The sequence below is a fragment of the Sciurus vulgaris genome (assembly GCF_902686455.1).
Source record: "Sciurus vulgaris genome assembly, chromosome: 7".
NCBI classification, from domain to species: domain Eukaryota; kingdom Metazoa; phylum Chordata; class Mammalia; order Rodentia; family Sciuridae; genus Sciurus; species Sciurus vulgaris.
The window spans coordinates 83,709,502-83,734,523 of NC_136467.1; the positions used below are offsets into that span (position 1 = coordinate 83,709,502).

A 25,022-nucleotide genomic window follows, 5' to 3' on the forward strand; every position below is an offset into this window, starting at 1 on the left:
ATCATTCGTCCCTTGTCTTTTTGAGATTGGCTTATCTCACTTAGCATGATATTCTCCAATTTCATCCATTTGCCTGCAAATGCCATAATTTTGTCATTCTTTATGGCTGAGTAATATTCCATTGTGTATATATACCACAGTTTCTTTATCCACTCATCAATTGAAGGGCATCTAGGTTGGTTCCATAGTCTGGCTATTGTGAATTGAGCAGCTATGAACATTGATGTGGCTGTATCTCTGTAGTATGCTGAAGAAGTATAAGTTTTTAAAGGAATTTTGAGCATTTAAGAAATTACATTAAAATAATCATCACATATACGTTTGTAGCTGAAAGGGACCTTAAAAAGTATTCTAAACTTTTTCATTTAAATTTTATCTTTTACCTTTTATAACTTTTAAATTCTATTTTTAATTGGCACATAATATTTCTACATATTTATGAGGTACAGTGTAATTTAAGGTTTTTTTTTTTTGTTTTGTTTTGTTTTGTTTTTTGTATTAGGGATTGAACCCAGGGTACTTTACCACTGACATATTGATATACCCAGTCTTTTTAAACTTTTTATTTTGAGATTTTGAGACAGTCTTGCTAAATTGCTGAGGCTGGCCTCAAATTTGTAATTCTCCTGCTTTAATCCCTCGAGTTGCTGGGATTATAGGTGGGCACATCCCACCTGGCTAGTGTACTATTTTGGTACATATATACCTTATGTGATGTTCAAATTGGGGTATTTAGCATATCTATCACCTCATACATCTATCATTTCTTTGTGCTAAGAACATTTAAAGTCCTCCCTTCTATTTATTTTGAAATACTTGGCTAACCATATTCACCCTACTATGCAATAGAGTTCAAGAACATACTGGGAAAGATCAGAGAAAAATGTAAATAGAATTTTAAGATCTTGTATTATAGTATTTTCTTCTAAATACTTTTTAATGTCAGTTTTATTTAATTATTAAATTAGTGGTTTCTGAAATATGTTTTAAGTGTGAGTATGGTAGATATTGTGGAAAAAGGTGTTGTAGCTCAAGTTTAGAAAATTGTGGGTGAAATAAAATTAAGTTGATATATCTGAATATTTCTTAGAAGTTTTAATGTCAGTGGACTTTCTAAATCCAACTAGGTACGTAGTGTGCAAATTTGCATTATGCATGTTTTATTAGAACCACTTTTTGTAAAGTTATTCATTCTGCCAAGGCTTTTTGACTACCTACCATAGGCCAGACTCTGCAGTTTAAAATGATCAAAGTGTGCCAGTATGACTCCATGTTATCCATAACAGGAGTATGTTCTGATGAAGAGTATGTGGGGTTTCCCTTTTTGACTCCAGCTTAGAGAATGTGTATTAACCAACTTTTAAAGAATATGATTCATGATCTTTTTCAGTTGAGTATAATATTATAAAGGATGGAATGAAATGATTTGACTCCTTATCTACCCCCTCATCATTCTTAGCATAAGATATTCATCTTAAAAACTTACGAACTGGAGAGTAGTTTTGAAACTTCTTGGTCTCAGAACCCCTTTACATACACTAAATTTTATTTGGTTTATGTGGGTTATAATTTATTGGTATTTACCATAATAGAAACTTATCATTTAACACATTAGAAACCTAATGAGTACTTTCATGTTAATACAAATAATATACATATTATAAAAGCATCTGTGAGGAGGAGATTCATTGTTTTACATTTTTGTCAGTCTTTAATGTCTAGATTAATAGAGGACTGTCAGAGTCCCATATCAGTTTCTACATTCAGTCTGTGATATCTCAAGTCACGTATGTGGTTAAAAAAAAGGAAATGAAGTATTAAGGTTATTCATAGTTTTTATCTGCAGAAGCTCCAGGGGTTCCCAGAACATACTTTGAAAAACACCTTTAGTAGTGCAGTTAGGTACTTAAATGAGATATTTTGTACCTTAATAGTTGAATATCAAGTGGTAAAATAGTATAATTTTGTTCTAATTTAATTCAAGTTATGTGAATGCTGCTTACATTTCTTTAAAGACAAGATAATAAACACTTAGCATTTCATAATGTAGTTTGAAATGCTGGCAAAAATTAAGCCGTGTTTTGGAGTTGTTCCTAAAATGCTCAAACTTTTTATAGTAGGTAGATTTATTTCTATGTTTGAAATTTGCCTAAAGCAAGAGTTGGAATTTTGCCTTCTATAAAAGATTTTTGGTAAATTATAAAATTCAGTGTAGATAATAAGTGTTCTTAAATTTTCTAATGAGAATATAAACTTATCAGTTATTTAATTCTTAATTATTCTGGAGATTTTCTTCATGATACCAGGGTCTCAAAACATTTAGTCTTTTTTAGTTGATTTTTTTCCCTTTGGTTGTCTCTTAAAGTTTTTAAAAAGCCCAGTAATAATCTGAAATATATTAATGCCATGTTTTTCATTTTTTTACTGACATTAACCAGCATCTGTTAATTAATATAACTTGGTACAATTTAAGTTACATTAGGTTTTAGCTTTTTTTTTTTTGTCCTCAGTGGACTAAATAATGATTAGTGCATCTGTTTTTGGGTGACTAACCAGAAGAGATTGTATATTTTTAAGGTGTATTTTATTTAATGTAAAGAATTATATCACTTAACATAACAAATATTTTTGTGTTTGTCTTTCACATAATAGGTGAAGTATTATAGACATCTAGCACCTGATCACTTGCTGCAGATATGTCATCGACTCGGACCACTTCTTGAACAAGAAATTCCTCAAAGTGTTCCTGGAGTACAAACTTTATTAGGAGCTGGAAGACAGTCCTTGCTACGTACAAATAAAAGTAAGAAAATTCACTAGTACAGTTTAGACATTCTTTTTGTCACTTTGTTTTTGTGTCCTATCTTGGTATGCATAAAAATATGTGTACTTAATAGGCTGCAAGCATGTTGTGTGGAAAGGATCTGCTCTGGCTGCACTGCATTGTGGAAGACCACCTGAGTCACCAATTAACTATGGTAGCCCACCCAGCATTGGTGAGTCATTTGAGTTCATTATATAATTGATATTCTCTTAGTAAAGAACATTTGAAAAAAAAATTTTTTTTAATTACTGTGATATCACAGAACTTCATATTATGTGCATCAGCATTCAAAGAGGAAAAACTTAGTTTTTTTCTTTCATTAATAGTTTTAATAACAGAGTAATGTGTAATAACAGAGAATGTATACGTTGTTCGTTGTGTAAACTTAATTAGCTCTCTAGTGTTTTATTTTTACAAACTTTTTTTTTTACTAAAGTGGATGTTATTAGATTGAGTTAGTAGGTGTCAGTATTCAGATTAGTTGTTATAGAAAACAAAAGCAGTTTGGTTATCTGTAAGTTCTGTGCATATTTTTGTAAAGTTCCAAAGGAGAACTGTTGCAGATAGGTCTTCCTCTTAAGTTCAATATTTCTTTCACCTCAAATATTTCCAGACCCTTGTCTTACCTGGATTGATATACCATCATCTGAGCAAAACTTATTGCTTCCATTTTCTACCTTTCTTCCTTCCAATGTACTACATAACACTGTAATAGTAATCTTATTCAGTTCTGCTTTTACTGTGTCTTTCTTCTCGAGAGTATGAAGAGGTTAATTGTAATATTTTAATAATATTATATTACACATACCACTAAATCAACTCCTGACTTTCAGAGATCTTCATGTTTTAATCATGGTCTTTCCCCCACCTCCACCCTCCTGCCTACCTGGGAATGTTATGCTCCTTCTTTCTTCCACCTATCCAAATCTTATTTCTTTATTTTCTGGATCAATATTTACTGGTAGTCATTAATAGTTTCATGTTTGATGTTTACATATATGTCTTTTCAATAGTTTTACTTTTGACTTTTTTTTCTTATCTCTTAAAAATGGCATAAGAAGTGGCTTTAAAAAATAGGATAATCTTTGTACTTTGTGGAGCATTTAGTCCTTTTTAATTATTGATAGGTATGTATTTAAATATTGTTATTACTTTGAAAGTGATTCTCTCTTTGCTTTAAATGTTTTTCTTTTCCTCAATTTTCTGCAGTTTGACTACAGTATGTCAGTGTCAGTATCTTTTAGGTATCTTGTTATTAGTCTTTTTGAATCTGTAATGTCGTCTAAGAAACTGAAAAGTTCTCAGCCATTATCTTTTAAAATAATATTCTCCATTCTTCCTTCTCTAAGACTTCAGTAAACAAATCCAAGCTTTTCTCATTTTAACCTTTCTTTTGCCCTCTTTTATGTGTTTTACATGGATTTGCTTTTTTGTGATGTGTTCTGGCTCATTTCCTTTGACTTATTTTCCAGAGGTATTTTATGTGATATTTGCATGGTGGATAATCGTAGATGATCATGTTTTGTCTTTTTAACATGATTATCCTGGTTAAATAGTAATTTAAATATATAATTTACTCTAGAACACCCATTTAAACAAAAAGAATTTGAGGCACTAGTGTAGAAAATGTACTGTGAGGTAAAATAGGCTTCCTGAAAGAAGGGGAAGGTAGAATATTATAGGAGCTTTCCCCTTTAGGGAAGTTTATCCTCTCTGAAAAATCATATATCTATCTAAGTAGGTGTTGTGCTTATTCTTTCAACACATTGTCATGCAGCCTTGTAGACAGTGGAAGTGTAAAAATGATTGACAGTAAATGTTTCTTTTATCATTTACTATGTGAGTAATTACTGTGTGCAAGGCACTATTCAAAGCATTTTGCATTTTCTCTGTTAAAATATTAAATGATCTGTAGGTAGGGACTATTCTTGTTTTACTGAGAAAGAAACTAAGGCATGGAAAGATTTGATAACTTGACCAGGGTTACAAATTTACTGAAACATGAATCCAGAATTCAATCTAGACTCTTTCAGGCTGTGTTTTATTTCCAGCTAAACATTTTTTTCTTCCTTTTTAATTTTTATTTTTACAGACTGCATTTTGATTCATTGTACACAAATGGGGTACAACTTTTCATTTCTATAGTTGTACACGATTCATGTAATCATACTTGTACATAGGGTAATAGTGTCTGTCTCAGTCTACCTTCCTCCTTCCCCCACCCCTTCCCACCCCATTTTCCTCTATACTGTCCAAAGTTCCTCTACCACCCTCCCTCCCCGAATTGTGTATCATCATACACTTATCAGAGAACACATTCCGCCTTTGGTTTTCTGGGCTTGACTTAGTGCACTTAGCATGATATTCTCCAACTGCACCCATTTACCAGCAAATGCCATAATTTTATTATTCTGTATGACTGAGTAATATTCCATTATGTATATGTACCAGTTTCTGTATTCATTCATCAATTGAAGGGCATCTTGGTTGGTTCCATAATCTAGCTATTGTGAATTGAGCAGCTATGAACATTGATGTGGTCCATTTAAACTTTCTAATAACACTTGGCACTCAGGAAAATTGGTATTACTTTTTTTTTTTTTTTTGGAAAAGGATACCAAATATTTATCAAATCAGATGAAATATTTTAGAATAAGTCGTAGATGGCCTGATGAAAACAAATATCTGACATTATCCATGTAACAGGGAGTACTATATAAATATGACAAAAATAATGAGTTTTTATAGCAAGGATAGAAATGTGACTAGTTCACCTCAGGCAAAAGCCTTAATTACCAAGCTTTCTGAAAGACTATTTGATTGTTATGGTTTAAGTTAATATTCTTTTTCTCTTCCATTCAGATTTTCAAGAAAATCTTTATATTAAGAAATGCCTTTACTAGAATGCCAATTTTGCCTACTTTTAAAAAATTCTTTATATGAATATTCATAAAATTGCTAAAGAGAAGCTGGACTGGTCAAAATGACTATGTAGTCATAGTTTAGTGTCATGTCTTAACCACAGTTCACCTTGGTGTACAGTTTGTCAGTCGTTGTTATAAAGTTGTGAACAGGAAGATGATGGAAAGAAAAAATTCATTGCCTTTTTTTGGCTTAATGGTTTCCTGCATAATGATGCAGTGTATCAATTCAAGCTGTCCAAGTATAGCCTGAAATAATTTGTTGTAGAAAAAAGCATTTGTCGTATTTACTTATTTCTTTGGTTGATTCCTCTTTGCCATTTTCTGACTACCTTTAAAAGTTTCTTTGTTCTTTCTTCATTCATTTTAGTATTACCAAATATTAATGGAAGCAAGGAAAACCTCAAGATTTTAGCTTTTCTTAAGGTTTAAATATTTTATATAGATATCAGATATGAAATTTTGATAAATTTGAGATAATTGGGTTTTTAAAAATAAACTTTTAATTTTGGAGTAAGAAATGATTTATTGAAAAGTTGCATAGGTAATTCAAAGAGCTCTTGTATTCCCCTCACACATTTTCCCCAATGTTATAATTTTATATTATCTAGTATATTTCTCAAAACTTCTAAACCAACTTTGGTACGTTGTGGTTAACTGAAAAGAAGACCTTATTCATATCTCACCAAATTTTCCACTAATTTTATTTTTTTGTTCCAAGATCCATTCCTCAGTATCATTTGTACTTAGGGTCTGTTCATTTTTTAATTGAATGTCTTGTTATAACTCAAGAGGATTATTAAGATCAGTATGATGGCTAAATTGGATTTTCTGAGATATTTTCAAACTTACATGCTAACTATTGGACCTTCCTATTTGAATATTACACATTTGCCTTAAACTAAATAGAATTTTATCTCTCTGAAATGATATTCCAAAGCAGAATCCTGGAAATCATTTTATTTTTAGACTTGTTGCTTAAGAGTTTTGTATCACTCATTTATTCAACAAATGAGTGCTGAGTACCTGTTACACCTGGCACTGGGCTAGGATAAGGAGTTGCTGACTAAATAAGAACATAATTCTTGTTCTAGAATTGATAGGCTACTTGATCCCCTGTACTTAATTTTTATTCTTATATCCTTGAATTTATCTCTGATCAAGGTTTCTTAACCTTGGCAGTAGTGACTATTTGGGGTCAGTTAAATTTTGTTATAGACTGGTGACATTGTGCATTGTGTAGGATGTATTATCGGCATTCCTGAACTTCACACATTAAATGTTGGTAGCACCCTCTCCCCAGTTGTCTCCAGACAATGTTAGTATTCCTAGGACAAAATTACCACTTCTGTATCTAAACTTTTTGAAATGCAAACATGATCATGCCTTGCCTCTACTATTCTCCCCAATGACTTTAAATAGTCTCAATTGTTTTAATGTGGCACAGAATACTGACCTTTTCTTGCTGTTTCCTCACCTGTACTTAGTGTGCTCCATCATTGTACAACTCTTTGGCAATTCTTAGAGTCAGCCATGTTTTGTTTTTATTCCTTTGTCCCTTTACATCTTGTATCATCTTGTATTTCTCTCTGAATTGTCCCTTATTTTTTTGTACATTCTATGAACATCTTTTAAAACTTAGATGTCATTGGGTAGAATTAAGTGAGTATAGTTAATTCTTTTTTTTTTTTGGGTGCTGGGGATCGAACCCAGGGCCTTGTGCTTGCAAGGCAAGCACTCTACCGACTGAGCTATCTCCCCAGCCCCTAGTTAATTCTTTACTAAAGCTTTTGTCACATGGTTTAATCTATTTATCTTTGTTTCTTTAATATACTATTAGGCTCTACAGAAGAGTGAGTTGTGTTTTTCCTCTTTATAAGCTCAACCCCTCAGCATTTGTAAATATTAAATGAAAGGCATTAGGTAATTGATGTAATTGATGCATTAGAGTGGCCCAAGAAAAGGTCAAGGTAGGCAGGGGTTAAAAAAAATGGTATAATTGGTAGGAAGAAGAAAGATAGTCCAAGAACAGCTTTACAGTAGGGGGGGAAAACCTGATTTTTAAGACATTATGGTTTATGAATTATCAGTTTATTATACTTGGAATATAAAAACCATCCCAATACAATGTAAGAACTATACCTGTCTCAATGTTTTATATCATTTTATTTTATAATTTACTTATAAATCCTGACTACTTTATACCTCCTAGTCCTTGATTTAAATTCTGAAAGTCAAACTAGAATTCAATCTTCATATAGGACCTCCAAAGTGGTCAGCTCTTTTCTTGCACTCTGGAATTTCCTTTAATATTGTTTTCAAAACAAAAGCCATAACAATAAACAACAACCAAAAAATTCCAGCAATCTGTTCTTTTTACTAACTTGTATTTGCTGTATAAGAGCTAAGTAGCATAGCCACATTTACTTTCAAAGATATGAATTTCCGATAGTACCTTTTCTATTATCTCCTTATCTACATTATGCCTATTTTCACCTATAGTTTATTCTATATTTGCCTATATATAATTTTACTTCAGTAATAAAAGAATCATGGGTAGAGGGAAATCAGGAAAGAAGAGACTTAAAATATATAGAGAGTTTAAGCATTTTTATTTTAAGAGAAAGATTATAATACATGAAAGCAAACTAAAGGATTTCATTTCTCTTACATTTACCATATTACCAAAATAAACGTTTAGTTTTAGGTTTCCCATTTTTTATCTTTTTTTGGCATTTTTTTTTTTTAACCTATATACTTAACCTTGCTTTATTTATTTTTTTTTGTGCAAGGTTGCTGTTAAAGTTCTCTAGTCTTAGTGGGTGAGAATAATGAGTTTTGGGGAACCTGTTTCTTAGAAATGTTGGTAGTATAAGGAAGTAACTTTGCCTTAAATAATATCATTATTACCCAAATATCTAGTAAGTCTGAAATCCTATCTACATTTATAATTCTGAGATTCTCTGAGGAAACTAGTTTGAACAAAGGCAACAAGGAATCACTTAAAACTATATGCAAATTTTTGAAGAGAAGTCACTTCTACCTTCTCATTTTGAGTGATATTTTGCCATATTTCCAAAACTGTCTTTGAATTATTCTGTGATTGGTAGTTTAACATTTATTCAATCAGGAAGTTTTCTTCCCTAGACTCTTAGATTTACTTAATGTTTTTGTTATATATTTTTTATGTGTTAGAAAGATTGTTTCATATTATAAATCTATAAAGTTTAACATAATTTTAACATGTAATATGTAATTTGACATTTAACATCAGTAAATAATAAGATTTTAAATGTTTTTATTTCTTTATCACTCTTCTTTCTCTAATATTCTCTGTTCAATCTTTTTCTCTTTTTTCCTTTTATTCAGTTCATACTTTATTCCTAGTTAGATATCTACTTATTACTTATTTAAATGCATTATTTTTCAGTAACAGTTTTTTCTTTCATTACATTTTCTTGTGCTTTCCTAGTCATAATCCTAGTGTAATGGTTCTATAATTTGTGTTTTCGTCTGATTATTTCTAATTTAGGTATTTTCTTTTTTTGTCTTGGTATTTTTTAATCTTTAACCTAAATGGTCTTTATGTTTCCATTTGGCACGGTTTTTCTTTTCTTAACTTTCTTCTCTCTTCCTTTCTTCTGTAGTCTCCTATTTCTTTTCTTTTTTTCCTTTCAGAAACAGATATCCAAGACAAATTTTTGGGGGGAAGGGAGGTTTGTTTGCTTCAGGGAAATAAAGTGAATGAATGTTCATTATGACAAAGTACCAGATAAGGAAAGAGACTTTATTTATTTATTTTTTTGCTTAAATTTCTTTTCAATTTATCATTGACCAAAAAAGGGATGAAACTTTGAAGAATGACAGTTTCCTAAAGTGAACTTAAATTACTGATCTTGTAGCTGCGTGTTAATTTTTTTGTTAAATAATAAAATCAAATTTGCTTTTAGGTTATAGACATGATAAGGGATGCTCCATCCCCATGATTTATCTGCCTGGCAGTTTTGATAGTAATTAGGAAACACTTACCATCATATATTTCCCAGAATTATTGAGTTTTATGTTCAATTTTATATCTTTGTAAATGAAGCAAATTATTATGTTCTAATAAGTTCTCTTTTTATTTTGAATTACTTCAGGGACCTTTGAATTAAAGGATTTGAACTTTTTTATATATACCTTTTGAAACTAGGAAGTTCATAATCAGTTTGAATAGATGTTTATATAAATAAAGCAACAATTTTCAGCTCCTTTGGGAAGCTAGTGGGGGAAAAAGGTATCACTCAAAAGTCTGTTTTCTTTTCTCTTTCTTTTTTTGGTACCAGGGATTGAACCCAGGAGCACTCAACTTCTGAGCCACATCTCCAGCACTTTTTCTTTTTTATTTTGAGTCAGGGTCTCACTGATTTGCTTAGGGCCTCTCAAAATTGCTGAGACTGGCTTTGAACTTGGGATCTTCCTGCTTCAGCCTCCCAAATTGCTGGATTACCAGCATAGGCTACCATGCCCAGCACAGAAGTCTTAAAGTTTAGAAGAGAAACTATGATCAAATAGATTTATTTTCTTTTTAATGTATACATTTTTTAGTCGTAGGTGACAATATCTTTATTTTATTTTTATGTGGTGCTGAGGATCGAACCCAGGACCTCATGCATGCTAGGTGAGCACTCGACCACTGAGCCACAACCCCAGCCCCCTGGATTTACTTTTATAATATCTAATGATTTGGTTGTTGAGGGTCAGTACTTATAGAATGTTGGTATAAAAAACTTTTGAGTTTGCAAAACTTTTTTACTGTTTGCCTTTCATAGAACTCCATAAGGTACCCCCACTTTATTAATGAGGAAAACAAAGCTTAGAGAGATAGTAGTAAATTCAGTTAGTTCTCTGGTTATTTTGCTTTAGATCGTACACATTTAACTTTATATCACATTTATATAGTCTCTTTTGCCTTTGTGAGTTTCTTTTTTTTTTTTTTTTTAATTTTTTTAGTTGTCAGTGGACCTTTTTTTTTTTTTTTTAGATTTACTTATATGCAGTGCTAGAATCAAAACCAGTAACCAGTGCCTCACACATGCTAGGTGAACACTCTACCACTGAGCTTTGACCCCAGCCCCCTTTGTGAATATCTTTATGCATTTAAATGTTGAACCAGCTATGTTAGTTTTTTGATTTAGGTACAGCAGTCCTTTGAATTATGCCTCAATATATGAACTCAAGAAATAATAAAGCATGATATGCATGATATATTCTTTCAAGTTTATATATTGCCAGACAGATACTTAAATTTGAGAGGAGATATTTGATTCCTTGAGAAAACTGTAAGAATCTTGGTATCAAACCCAATAAAATTTTTTCTGAAATGAAATTTTATTTTTTGAACCCTCTAATTTCTTTTGCTAATTTTCTTTTGCTTTTAGTTATATCCTTTCTGATCCTTTCTTACTGTGGTCAAGTGAGAAAACTGCAATTAATTATCCCAAAGCAAATCTTACATTATTCCATTCTTTTCACCCCAAAACTCTTCAACATATTGCTGGAATTTAGTCAAAATACCTCACATAGCTTAGAAAAACATCTACATTCTGCCCTACCTTCTCAGTCTCTTCAACACTTGACTTCTTTATGCTGGTTTAGTGCTGTGCTCTTTCCAGCCTCAGTCCATTGTACATGCTGTCCTAAACCTTAAACATGCTCCCCTCTCATCTTCTTTGGATGTTTTTCAGGTGTTAGTTTAAATGTTTGCTTTTCACAGATGTCTGCCTGGACTCTCTTATAAACTGCCTCCCATATGTTTAGAACCCTTTGCTTTATATTTCAAGATTTCCCTTTACCTTCTGTTTGATAGCACTTATGACTGTTGTAAGTCCTTGTTTCATGTCTTTCTTCCCTAATAGACTACAGTCTCCATGAGGGTAAGTACATGTCTTTCTCTGTGACCCCCCCCCCCCCAACCTTTGCATCCTTTAGCCCATAGTTGGCTTATAGGTGTTCTGTAAATGTTTATTGACTCCAAAGTGGATGACTGAAATGTTTGACATGAAACTATATAACTTAAAATATTTTTTTATTTAAAAGAAAAATGTGTGGTGTTAGGTTTACCTCAGTAGTGGAGTATATGTTTAACATGCACGTGAGGCCTTGGGTTCAGTACCTAGCACCACCAAGCTAAAAGGAAATTTTAAAAATGCTAAAGGGAATAGCTGTAAAAAAGGTATAATACTGCAAATATTGTACTATTCTAGTTTTTTGAAATAGCAACAGACTATTTCTAGGAAATTATAGTGTTTTGCCCTTTTTTTGATGTTCTTGTTATGTACTTGGTTCATGAAATTTTTGGCTTAATTCTTGAGATCATGATATCATTACTTTTTGTATTTTATTTCAGAGAGTATTTCAGTTCACCTTTTAATACATTATTCATCTTTAATGGTACCTGCTAAATTTTAAAAATATGATTTTTTCAAACAGGTACAAGTAAACACTAAAACTGAAAATAAGAATATGAATTACTTGGAGAGTAGTTACTGTGTGTACAAATTATCTTAGTTAGTAGAGTAAAATAAGGAGAGAAGCATTTAGTGCGTGTTGTGTTGCCTAGGTGATCATTTCCCGTTAACCTTCTATTCCCCATTACTTGTCCCCCTTTTTTATAAACAAAAAACTAATTACAGGATTATCCTTCTAATGTTGCTTTCCCCTTCTACTTTGACTGAAGATGTTATTTTACTTGTCTTGCTCCTTTGTTGGTCAGTCGCTAGTTGCTGATAAAGAGACTGAATGGTGCTGTAGAAATAGACCAGTTTGTGTTGAATTATTTTATAGATACCTCTGAACCTTGAAATATGATTATTTAGTTGTCATTTCCAGCTAATATATATTAGTAACCTCAAAACTTCTTTGGCAAACTTCTCTATTGTGGCTCTACAGTGAATTATATGTTCTTCCTTACATAGTTTCCTCCTATCTTTTTTTTTCTAAGTTATCTTTTTAAAAAATATTTTTAATGGTAGTTGGACGCAATACCTTTTTATTTATTCATTTTTATGTGGTGCTGAGGATCTAACCCAGTGCCTCACACATGCTCGGCAAGCTTTCTACTGCTGAGCTACAACCCCAGCCCCCTCCTAAATTATCTTTAATATTTTTCTCTTTTTTACTTTAAAACTCAGTGGGAGGGCTGGGAAGTAGCCTAGCATTTATGAGGCCCTGGGTTCAATCCCCAGTACCTCAATAACAAAACAAAACTACCAATGGGAGAGATTTTTATTGTGTGTATATGGTTCTAGGGACTGAACACAGGGTTACAACAAAACCTAAAAACAAAATTAATTATCTTTTGGCTTTCTAACATCAAAATATGTGAATTCTTTCTTTATAGAATCTTTTTTCAAGCCATCATCAAATTGGCAATGGTCATACTCTGTAGTATAATACACATTCACATATTTTGTATAGTTTTAAAATTTTTAAATGTTTAATTTTTGCATCTTTATCCCTGGGTCTGTTTTTATTAGTCTTTGAATTTAAGTTGATCTCTTCAGGCATTTTAGATTTTTCTTACTGCCTTTTTAAGTTCCTTGAAGTAGATTGAGCTGTATTTAATTTAATTAAAAAGCGAATTAGAATGAATATGTGCCCAATGAACAAAGCTTGGAAAACAGAAGAGTTCCAAAATTGTTCTTACTGGTTATCTTGTATTAATACTTTGGAATGTTTTCTTTCAGTTTCTTTCCCCCACTAATATTAGGGTCCATTGTCACCCTGTAGTAGTTAGAGAACATGTTTTAGCATCTTATTGCTTGTATCAAACCTGACCTTCACCTCTGGGAATGTTATGTTTTATCCTTCAGTTGTCTTATTGGTAAGAATAGTCCCATATTGGAGATAATGGATAATACTTATCTCCAAGGGTGGTTGAGGATAAAATGAGAATATATGTAAAGTGGTTTGAATAATGCCTGCCATAATATAGCACTTAGAAAATGTTAGCCATTATTTTGCAAATCTGTTATATACCAGAATTGTGTATGTGCTATATATTTTCTCCCTATATTGTATTTCTTACTGTATTTTGACATTGACTAACCTTATTTATATAATCTAATTAGTCTTTCTGTCATCACATTCTTGAAGTCTTAGTAAGAACCTCTTAGTAGCTTCACATCAACTTTCTTTATTCATAGCCATTTCTCAAGGTATTTGATACCTGGCTTTTAGCATAACTTCTGTCAGAGATTTATGATTAACTGTGTGATTTGTTGTAGCTTGATGATTTTATGTTTTTGTGTGTGACCCATATTCATATTTGCTTTTCATTAGAATACTTTTGTGGTTATTTACAACAAATAACATTTCATGTAATTTTCTGCCTTGTTAAATACTTAATGCTTTACAGAATATTTATGTGAAAGAAATTCTGAAACCACCAATACATATGACCTTGCAATGAACTTGGAAGTTCATTTCTATAAAAATTGCTCTCTGAGTGTCTCGTTATAAATATAGCATTATTTCTTTGGAAATCTAATTTAAACATCTAAATTTGGACATGGCATGTATAAGAAATAAATTCAGTTTGAAATTTATTTTCATATACTCTTTTCATGTACTCTGTTTTTAATTACTATTTTTGCAGTTCATTCAAGTTTAGTTTTATAGATTTCTTTGTCTTACAGTATTATTAGTTTTATATTTAGAAAATCTTTATTAATGCAGATTGTGGAAATTAAAATGAAGCCTAGTTACTGATTATCCAGAATTCACTCTTTTGTATTTTAATTGAGGAACATTTTCTGTGTTTATATATTATACATCATAATTACTTTTACATTTTACTTAAAGAAAACCTGGGAGCCTTTATTCCAATTGTTTTCTTTTTTAACCAGAAGCAAAGCTAGAATAAAATTAGTCAACATGTTATTAAAAAAATGATTTTAATAAAAATTGTTTCAAACAACTGTCTGGTGAAATGTCCTGATGTTGTTTCTTATTTGAGCATCGATTTTTCTACATCAGAAAAGGCTCTTATATTAAGATACCTTCTGACTTAAATATTCTGTCTTCCTGTTGCCTCCTCATCTAGTTTTTCTATCACAAAAATTGTGTCTCCCAGTTTTGGTAATCTAAAACTCATGCATTTTGCATTCATTCATTAGGTTACCAGCAGAACTGTTTTCATGAGTTGGTAGAAGTTATAGTCACTTTTCTTGGGCTCTTAAATTCTGAGGGTTAAGGTGAAATAGCTTTCCTACGTTGGAGTAGGTACTATATAGCATATTATTGTCCTTAACAGTTACAGAATAACAAAATAGTAAGCTCTGCATTTTTGTTTATTGATAGTGATTTTAATTTTTCCAGATTGTCTTTTTTAAATTATGATTAATTTTGATCTTGAAAAATTTATTTTGGTTTAATCATGCTTGTACATTTTATACAGTACGTGCAAAAGGAGGAAAAGTCTACATATTTTGGAGGAAGTTGATGATGGTATTTCTGCATTAGTACTTGCTGATTTTTATCATGTATTTTTCTACTATCTTCAAAAAGGTAATTGCTAAGGTTATTGTAGATGCTCTTTTAGGGTAGCTACCACCCTTTTTTTTTTTAAACTTGTTTCAAATGGAACATATTTATATAGTGAGAGAAACTAGGGCGGCTTTGATTATGTTAATTTTTTTATGAAATAATTTTCATTGAAAACTTGGACACATCTACAGAAAGAAAGCACCATGTTCCTGGATTTAAAAAAATGTCAATTCTGGGACTCAGATAGTGACTCAGTGGTAGAGTGCTTGCCTAGCACAAGTGAGGCACTGGGTTTAGTCCTCAGTACCACATAAAAATAAATAAATAAAATGAAGGTATTGTGTCCATCTACAACTTAAAAAGAGAGACAATTTAAAAAATGGCAGTTCTAATAGGTATTGGCGAGGATGTGGGGAAAAAGGTACACTCATACATTACTGGTGGGATTGCAAATTAGTGCAGCCACTCTGAAAAGCAGTATGGAGATTCCTCAGAAAGCTTGGAATGGAACCACCATTTGACCCAGCTATCCCACTCCTTGACCTATACCCAAAGGACTTAAAATCAGCATACTACAGATATACAGCCACATCAATGTTCATAGCTGCTCAATTCACAATAGCCAGATTGTGGAACCAACCTAGAAGTCCTTCAATTGATGAATGAATAAAGAAACCGTGGTATATATATACAATGGAATATTACTCAGCCGTAAAGAATGATAAAAATATGGCATTTGCAGGCAAATGGATGAAATTGGAGAATATCATGCTAAATGAGATAAGCCAATCTCAAAAAACCAAAGGACGAATGATCTCGCTGATAAGCGGATGATGACACATAATGGGGGGTGGGAGGGGTTAGGGTTCGGGTTATGGTTAGGGTTGTGGGGGCAAGAATGGAGGAAGGAAGGACTGTATAGAGGGAAAAGAGGGGTGGGAAGGGTGGGGGGAAGGGAAAAAATAACAATGAATCAAACAGCATTACCCTATGTAAATTTATGATTACACAAATGGTATGTCTTTACTCCATGTACAGAGAAACAACATGTATCCCATTTGTTTACAATAAAAAAGGATAAAAAATGGCAGTTCTTTGCCAACAAATGATTTTAGATTTATATTTCAATAAAATATTTAAAAACTTTGCCATTATTTTCAAAATTAATTAATAATAATCAAGAATAAGACATTTTTAAATGGACTCATAATGAAGAGGAATACCCAGATATTAAAACATCATTAAGTAGAAAATTGAAATTTTGGTAATGGTATATAAATAGACTTTAAGGCCTTGTGTGTGTATGCTTATAAATTTATCTATCTATATATGTATATAAATGTAATCACATTATGTATATGTTATGTAATTATAACAGAAAAGAGAATTAGTAAATGGAAGGATGGAAGGGCAGGAACCAAATGGTCGATTATTTGGGGGAGGAAAAATACTTTTAGAGACTGAATAGTGTGTACTAAAATCACAGATGTATTAAAAAGTTAAATGAGAACTTTAAACCACAAAAAAATACAAGGGAACATTAAATGGATATTTGTTGTACTATTGCCTAGTAGGAGGACTCTTCATAATCAAACTGAAGGAGAAATCACAAAGGAAAGGAAAAGTATTGATTGAAGTGACTATGTAAAACTGTGGTATGTCAAATAACAACAGAATATGAAAGCCAAGTGTATTGTGGAAAATGGAAATGTTACCCTAGAATATGACTGGAGAAATTGAAGTTTAGAAAGAATAACTTTCATAACATCTCCACAGTGTCAGATTATAATACAAATCTGTCAAACCTAAAACCTTTCTTTTATTAAGGAATATAGCATAGCTATTAAAATGCTTTGGGGCTGAGGTTGTGACACAGTGGTAGAGTGCTTGCCTAGCATATGTGAGGCACTGGGTTTGATTATCAGAACCATATGTAAATAAATGAATAAAATAAAGGTCCATCAACATCTAAAAAATATTTTTTTAAATGCTGTTTATGAGGAAACCCCTTTCAGAATTTGTAAAGTGATTTCGTTGGGTAGTAGAATTAAGAATTGTTTGATTTATGCTGTTATTTTCTAAATTGAGTATGCATTGTGATTAGAGAAATAAATCAATTATTGAAAATCAACTAGATATGAACTAATAAGAGGTGACTTGGGAGTTTGATTTATCATTGTAATGCCTAGAGAAGTACTAGATAAGAAGCCACTGACTAGAGATACTTATCTTTATAGCTAATTATGTTTAAGAAATTGTGGGTCTTTTATCTCTAGTAATTAATTCTGTAGAGTTCTGTATATAGACTTTTATTTTAAAGACTGCTTTGAATGATTTTTTTCACTATTTTGTTCCTTTTTTACTTTAGACTTTAAAGAGACTAATAGTTTAAATGAGTAACAGGAATTTCTGAAATTTTTTTATTTCATTTACCGATGTATTTTCAGATAATTGTTTTAGCCAGCTATTTGCTGCTGTAACTAAAAGGACCCAACCAGGACAATTGTAGAAGAGGAATGGTTTATTTGAGGGCTCATGGTTTCAGAGGTCTTAGTCCATAGACAGCTTGTTTCATTACTTAGAGCTTGAGGTGAGGCTAAACATGGCGGCGACATGTGTCAGAGGGAAGCAGCTCACATCATGATCAGAAAGCAGAGAGAATGAGTTTCTATTCTCTAGATACAAAATATATATCAAAAGCCATGCCCTCAAGTCCCACAACCTCCAGCCACACCCTACCACTTCAGTTACCACTCAGTTAATCCCTGTCAGGGGATTTATTCACTTATTGGGTTAAGACTCTTACAACCCAGTTTCTCCTGTGAACCTTCTTGCATTGTCTCAATGTGAGCTTTTGGCAGAGAGCTCACATTCAGACCATAATACGTATTTACCTCTGCTCCCTTCTGCAAGTTTATGTACATGTAGCCAGGGCAGTTGAAATGAAGCACTAGTTAGAAACATTTTGGAGTTTTAACTCTTGTCAGGTAAAGAAATCCTCCATTTTCAGTCCTAAACCTAATTGTTTTATTACCATGTAATTTATTTATTTGCTTGATATACATGGATCATCTGTTAAACACCAGCCATAATATTCAGCTCTTCTTCTAGTTCAAATAGAAAACAACAAAAAAATCCTGCTCATATTGAGTTTGTTATGTTGTAGTGGGAGGAGGCAAGAAACAAGAAAGGTACATAATAAGCAAATAAATTTATAGTATCAGGTGACTAGTGATAAAGAACCAAATATAGAGCTACAGAAAGGTGGGTCAAGGGAGTTATTAGAGAGTAGGCTGCAATTTTCAAAGGGCTGAGTTTAGGCTTAATTGAGAGAGTAATAAACATCTGAGAGAAGACTTAAAAGTGGTTGGCATTGTAGACAGAGTCAAAAAGCCAGTTCCTAAGTTAGGAGCATGTAAGTCCATGGCTAAGGAAGTTTGTGCTTTCTCTGAATGAAATGAAAAGCACTGTAGTTTTGAGTGAGAAGTGATGTTAGAGGGCAACAAGTTAGGATGCATTTGAAATTCATCAGTCTTCCTGCATGAGGTATCTTTCTGACCCTGGAGGGTAAGAAAGAATTTGCCAAGTAAAAAAGATTCAGAGTTGCTTTATTCTAAGAATATTTCCCATCACTGTACTTAGGATAGTATATGTACTTTTAAAACAAAGTCATACATGATACTTAATTTAAAGTGAAAACTATAAATAATGTCATATAAATAACTTAATCCTTTGTGTTCTTTTATGTTTAATCATGCTCATTTTTAAAATTGACATTCTAGTTCAATAAAATTTAAAGAATTCCTACAATCTAAGAGACACTTCCTTTTTTTTACTAAAAAATTCAATTGTTATACTCTCTTTAGAATAATCACCATTTGCTTTTCTGCCATAGAACTATAAGATAAATCGAACCATTTTGTGTATCTTAATTAAGATTCATTTATACACTTTTTTTGTTTAAATGACTATAGACTCTGTTGTGAGAAATACAAGAGAATTTCTGATCATTATTAAAGTAGTTAAGTTTTAGTAGTGAAGACTGACATTACACTATTGATGTATAAAAGAAAATGTGAGTCCATTGAGTGTGAATCCCAGGTTATTCTCCTTTCTTTGTAAAATTATCTACTTATTTGACTTGGTTAGACCTTCCTCAAATTCAGCATTATTCAGTTGTACTTCAAGTTCTGAACAGTACATAACATTTATCATCTAACACCAATAGTTATAGTTTGGGAATCTCCAGCTAATTACCTTGGAACTTTATATATTATTCTGTCCATATGGCATATTTTAGTGCTATTGCACAAGTTCTTAAATTGGTTTAGTGGAGGACTCTGCTAGTTACATTCTTATAGGACAGGTTCATAATATAGTTACTCAGTAGCTCAATAGTTAACTGGTAGCTGAGCATTATAAAGGGTAGTGTACAGTATAGTTTTAATTATGTTTCACTTATTTTTTTGGTACTGTGGATTGAACCCCAGAGTGCTTAAGCTCTGAGCGCTTAAGCTCTGAGCTGAATGAACCACATCCCTAGCCCTTTATATCTCTATCTATCTATACACACACACACATTTTATTTTGAGATGGTCTCACTAAATTGTTGAGACTGGCTTTGAACTGGTGATCCTCTTGCTTCAGCCTCCCAAGCCACTGGGATTAAAGGTGTGTTTCACAGTGCCTGGCCTATGTCTCACTTGTAATGGGTTTCTGAAAAGTTTTATTTGAACACTTGACTGTAAAGTGATTTTTTTTGAAAGGGATATTGTTTTTTTTTTTTTCAATTGATTCCCAAAAGAGAAATGAAGATTTAATTTTAGCTCAGCTCAAATATTTAGTAAAAACTATTTAGGACAGCAGTAATGTTTTCTTATGTGTAAAGGAAGTTTTTTTTTTTGTTTGTTTGTTTTTTTTTGCCTAGACACTACTTTATTAACTCTGAGTTTTAAATTGTTTTTATAATTTATATGAAATTTTTAGTGTGCATACTTGTGCTTGCTCATTGTAAAATGATAGCTTTAATGTTTTAATTATCTGCAGCATTTTCATACCCCAGTGGTGCTAAATATTTTCATAAAATTTGGCATTTTGAGAATTTTATAAATTTTTAATAGAAGGAATTAAAGCACATATTATAACACTGTCAATATGTGGGTATGTCATCACTTATTTTCTTATAGAACAGACAGGAGAGTCTGAGATGTCAGTGGTCCTTGGTATTTGAATAAGATGATTCAAGTTCTCTTTTGGCAGAACAATTGATGTCTGTGGTATCATGTGATTCTTGCATGAAATCAGTTTGGAGTCCAAGCATTGAAGAATGTATTTTACCCATTAATTTCTGTGCAAAAGGAAAATATGTCAGAGGCCAATCTGTGATGGAAACTAAGTCTCTGTAAATTATGATATAATCAGCTTAGCACTAAACATGCCAGTTTGCAACTGTCAAACCTTGTCTTAGACATTCCCAGGTGTTAGAATAGATTGTTATATAGAATTTATATGCTAACAGAAAGAGAAATACTATTCTCAGAATATAAAGTGATTGTTAAAAAATATTTAAGCATAATATAAGTTTTCTTTGAGATATTCTTGCTTTAGAACCTAATATTCAGCATCCATCTTCATCTCTCTTCACCAGATCCCAAGATTTTTTTTCTTTTGACTTGCAAATGTAGTGTGAGCCAAAAATGTAGTGGATATGGAAAAAAAGTACTGAGGTTCTTTTCAGTACACCTGAAATATTTATGTTTCATTGACTTTTAGGGCATAATTTTGAGGTCTAAATCTGAGTTAAGTGTTTTGGACATATATTTATTTTTCTTTGAGACTAAATCCAGTTAAGAAAGTATAGTGCTAAATATACAATGTAAGTGGTATATCAGGCACAGTATCTTCTATTAAAAGATAATCTAGGTTATCAATATGCCTACAGATCAGTCAACACATATTTATCGAGCACCTTCTTTGTCCATAAGTTAACAGTGTAAAAAATACAGTAGTAATTTAGACAAAAGAGATCATTTTGGGCTAGAGTCAACATATCCATCTTTGAGGTGGAAGGTAAGCTTCAGTCACATCTTGAAAAATGGTTAGAATGAATGAATGAATTGAAAAGTGGGAGCCAGTGGGTTCCCAAAAAAAGAATTATTATACAAGTGTTTGACAGGATTCCTAATTTAATTATTTTTTAATAATGTAAGTGATTTATTTTTCTGCCTTCAATTGTTTCAGTTTTCTTAAACACCATTCTGTGTGGCATATGTAGAGTATTCAAATATAGGTAGATCAAAAAAAAATCTCTAAACTGCAGTTTTAACCGCTTTTGTAAGAAAAATCTCTCAGGAGGCTTTTAAAGAAATAATATAAAACTGCTTTTTGTTCTTAACTCTAGACAGAGTCAAGAAGTCTGGGTTTTAACAGGTTATTTAATTGTGTTTGCTGATTTACAAAATGAGAATAGTTTTTGACTGAACTTATTTCAGGTGAAATCATGTTTTTATTGACTATTTTTGAGACTCTTAACCAGGAACAATATGTATCAGAAAGAATTTAATTTTAAAAACATATGACAAATTGAAATATGTGAATTCTGAAAACTTGATAATATAAGAAAATTTAGTTGTTTTATATTAATTAATTTCCCCCCATTTTCTTGGTAGCGGATACTCTGTTTTCAAGGAAGCTGAATGGGAAATATAGACTTGAGCGACTTGTTCCAACTGCAGTGTATCAGCACATGAAGATGCATAAACGAATTCTTGGACACTTGTCATCTGTATACTGTGTAACTTTTGACCGTACCGGCAGACGTATATTCACTGTAAGTAATTTTGAAAGTATTATCTTTACTCCCATGTGGGATTTAAGAAACTTTGCTTATACCAGGTATGGTGGTGCGTGCCCATAATCCTAGCAGCTTGGGAAGTTGAAACAGAAGGATAGCAAGTTCAAGGCCAGTCTCAGCAACTTAGTGATACCCTGTTTCAAAATAAAAAGTAGGAAAAAAGGGCTGGGAATGTGTCTTGGTTAAACACCCTTGGGTTCAAGTCCTGGTACCAAAACCAAAACCAAAAAAAAAAAACAAGCTAATGGAAAACTGGAAATCCAATTGAACTACAATTTAATGTATAGTAACAGACTTTTCTTAAATTTGGACTTCAAGTTTGGAGATTTCTTAAAAGCCATGTTGTAGCAGTCACTGTTATATTATGGGCCTACACGATGAATAAATGTAGCTCTCAACATTATATCAAACATGTAGTTTGACATTTTATAAAATGTCATGCAGTAATTTTAATTCTATACTAAGGGCACTTCCCAACTGAGTTAAGCAAATTTGTAGATTATTAAAAGTACCATTTTATATTATCCATAGAAAACCATATGCTAGACTGGGAAAATTTCCTTTAAATAGTGATAGAAAAAATTCTGAGCATATCTAATACTCTGCTTATGATCTTCTTATCCTTAACACCTTACTCTTTAAAATATCTAATGTTGTGGTCTTTCTTTCACTACATTAAACAACTTTTATTTCTAGTTTATTTTTTTTTTAATTATTTTATTGGTTTTAATAAGTTATACAAGACAGTAGAATGCACTTTGATACATCATATATAATGGAGTATAATTCCTCATTCTTCTGGTTATACATGATGTAGAATACCACCGGTCACGTAGTTATATATGTACTCAAGGTAATAATGTCTGATTCATTCTACTGTCCTTCCTACCCCCATAACCTATCCTCTCCTTTCTGTCCCCTCTACATAATCTAAAGTAACTCTATTCTTCCCTAGCCACACCCCCCCATTGTGAATTAGCATCCACAGATCAGAGAAAACATTCAACTTTTGTTTTTTTGGGATTGGCTTATTTCACTTAGCATAATATTCTCCAGTTCTATCCATTTACCATCAAATGCCAGAATTTCATTCTTATTTCAGTCTGAGTAATATTCCATCATATATGTGTATACCACATTTTTTAATCTATTCATCTGTTGAAGGGCACCTAGGTTGGTTCCATAGTTTAGCAATTATGAATTGAGCTGCTATAAATATTGTTATGGTTTCATCACTGTAATATGCTGATTTTAAGTCCTTTGGGTATAAACCGAGGAGTGCAATAGCTGGGTCAAATGGTGGTTCCATTCCAAGTTTTCTGAGGAATATCTATACTGCTTTCCTCAGTGGTTGTACTAATTTGCAGTCCCATCAGCAATGTATGAATGTACCTTTTCCCCACATCCTCACCAACTTTTATTATTATTTGTATTCTTGATAATTGCCATTCTGACAGGGTTGAGATGTAGTTTTGATTTGATTTCTCTAATTGCTAAAGACGTTAAACATTTTTTTCATACATTAGTTGACTGTATTTCTTCTGTGAAGTGTCTGTTCAGTTTCTCAGCCCATTTATTGATTGAGTTATTTGTTTTTTGGTGTTGAATTTTTTTTGAGTTTTTTTTTTTTATATCCTGGAGATTAGTGCTCTCTCTGAAGTGCATGTAGTAAAGATTTTCTCCCATTCTGTGGGCTGTTTCTTCACATTATTGATTATTTCCTTTGCTGAGACAAAGCTTTTTAATTTGAATTCATCCGATTTATTGATTCTTTTACTTCTTGTGCTTTAGGAAGTCAGATCCTAAGCTGAAGATTTGGTGAAGATTTGGGCCTACTTTTTCTTCTGGTCTAGTGCCTAAGTCTTTGATCCATTTTGAATTGAGTTTTGTGCAGGGTGAGAGATAGGGGTTTAATTTCATTTTGTGGGTTTCCAATTTTCTCATCACCATTTATTGAATAGGCTTTTTCCCCAGTGAATGTTTTTGCTAATGTTGTTTTCAAAGAAACTCTTTGGATTTATTAATGTTTCTTTTAAATCCCCTCACCCATTCCTTGGTGCTAGACCCTCAGGACCTTAAACATGCTCGGCAAGTACTTTACCACTGAATTAAACCCTCAGCCCTCTCTCTTAACTCAATGAATGTGTAGAAGTAAAAGTTTTATAGCTTTAAGTGAGAAAATTACTTTTGAATATTTTAGTTTATTTTCAGGTGGGCACCTGAAACTATTTATGGGTGCCCCATTAAGGGTAATACTTATTACACTACTGTAGTTATACTTATTGTTAAACACTACCCTGTGGGCTGAAAATATGCATTCATTCATTCATTCATTCATTCACAAAGTCCTTAGTTGCCTTTGAAATTAAAAAAAAAAAAGTGGGAAATAGAAGGTAAAATGGTAATTCTCATTTCTGTCTTTGAAGAGAGCAACTGCAAATTTTATAGTTATGAGAATTATAGATTCCTCTTTTTAGTAAATTTGCTTGTAAACTGAATATATGTACCTTCTTGTCTTCTATCCATACACCCAGTGTTCAGTAAAAGATGAACAGCAGGATGAGGGGAAAAAAATTTTCATATACTTCTTTATTATTGACTCTAATCCATTAGGTATTTGTAGATCACTTTCTTTATCAGTATTTTCCTTTTCACCTTCTCTTCCCCATTGTTCTCTGTGAAACAAAAGTTAAATTTTCTAAACTTGGACAAGTTTTTATTTTCAGAGGAGAGAGTAGACATTTCTGTATTGTGCTTGATATATCTACAGTAGTAATTTGCTCTCATAGTAAATGAAAATTAGTCAAAGTTTAATATGCTAATGTTCAAATTCAACTCTCAAAACCTAAAGCAAATTTGGCATTCCTAATGTTTAAAAGAATTCTTTCAAAATCAG

General features: G+C 32.0%; 1 protein-coding gene across 1 annotated transcript in view; it reads left to right on the forward strand.

The window, feature by feature from the left end:
- Positions 1-25,022, forward strand: part of PHIP (PHIP subunit of CUL4-Ring ligase complex) — a 121,226-nt gene that overhangs the window by 13,798 nt on the left and 82,406 nt on the right. Inside the window, exons 5-7 of the mRNA XM_079147138.1 lie at positions 2,653-2,803; positions 2,898-2,996; positions 21,942-22,102. Of these exons, the coding sequence (XP_079003264.1) occupies positions 2,653-2,803; positions 2,898-2,996; positions 21,942-22,102 (411 nt within the window). The remainder of the gene's footprint in view (positions 1-2,652; positions 2,804-2,897; positions 2,997-21,941; positions 22,103-25,022) is intronic.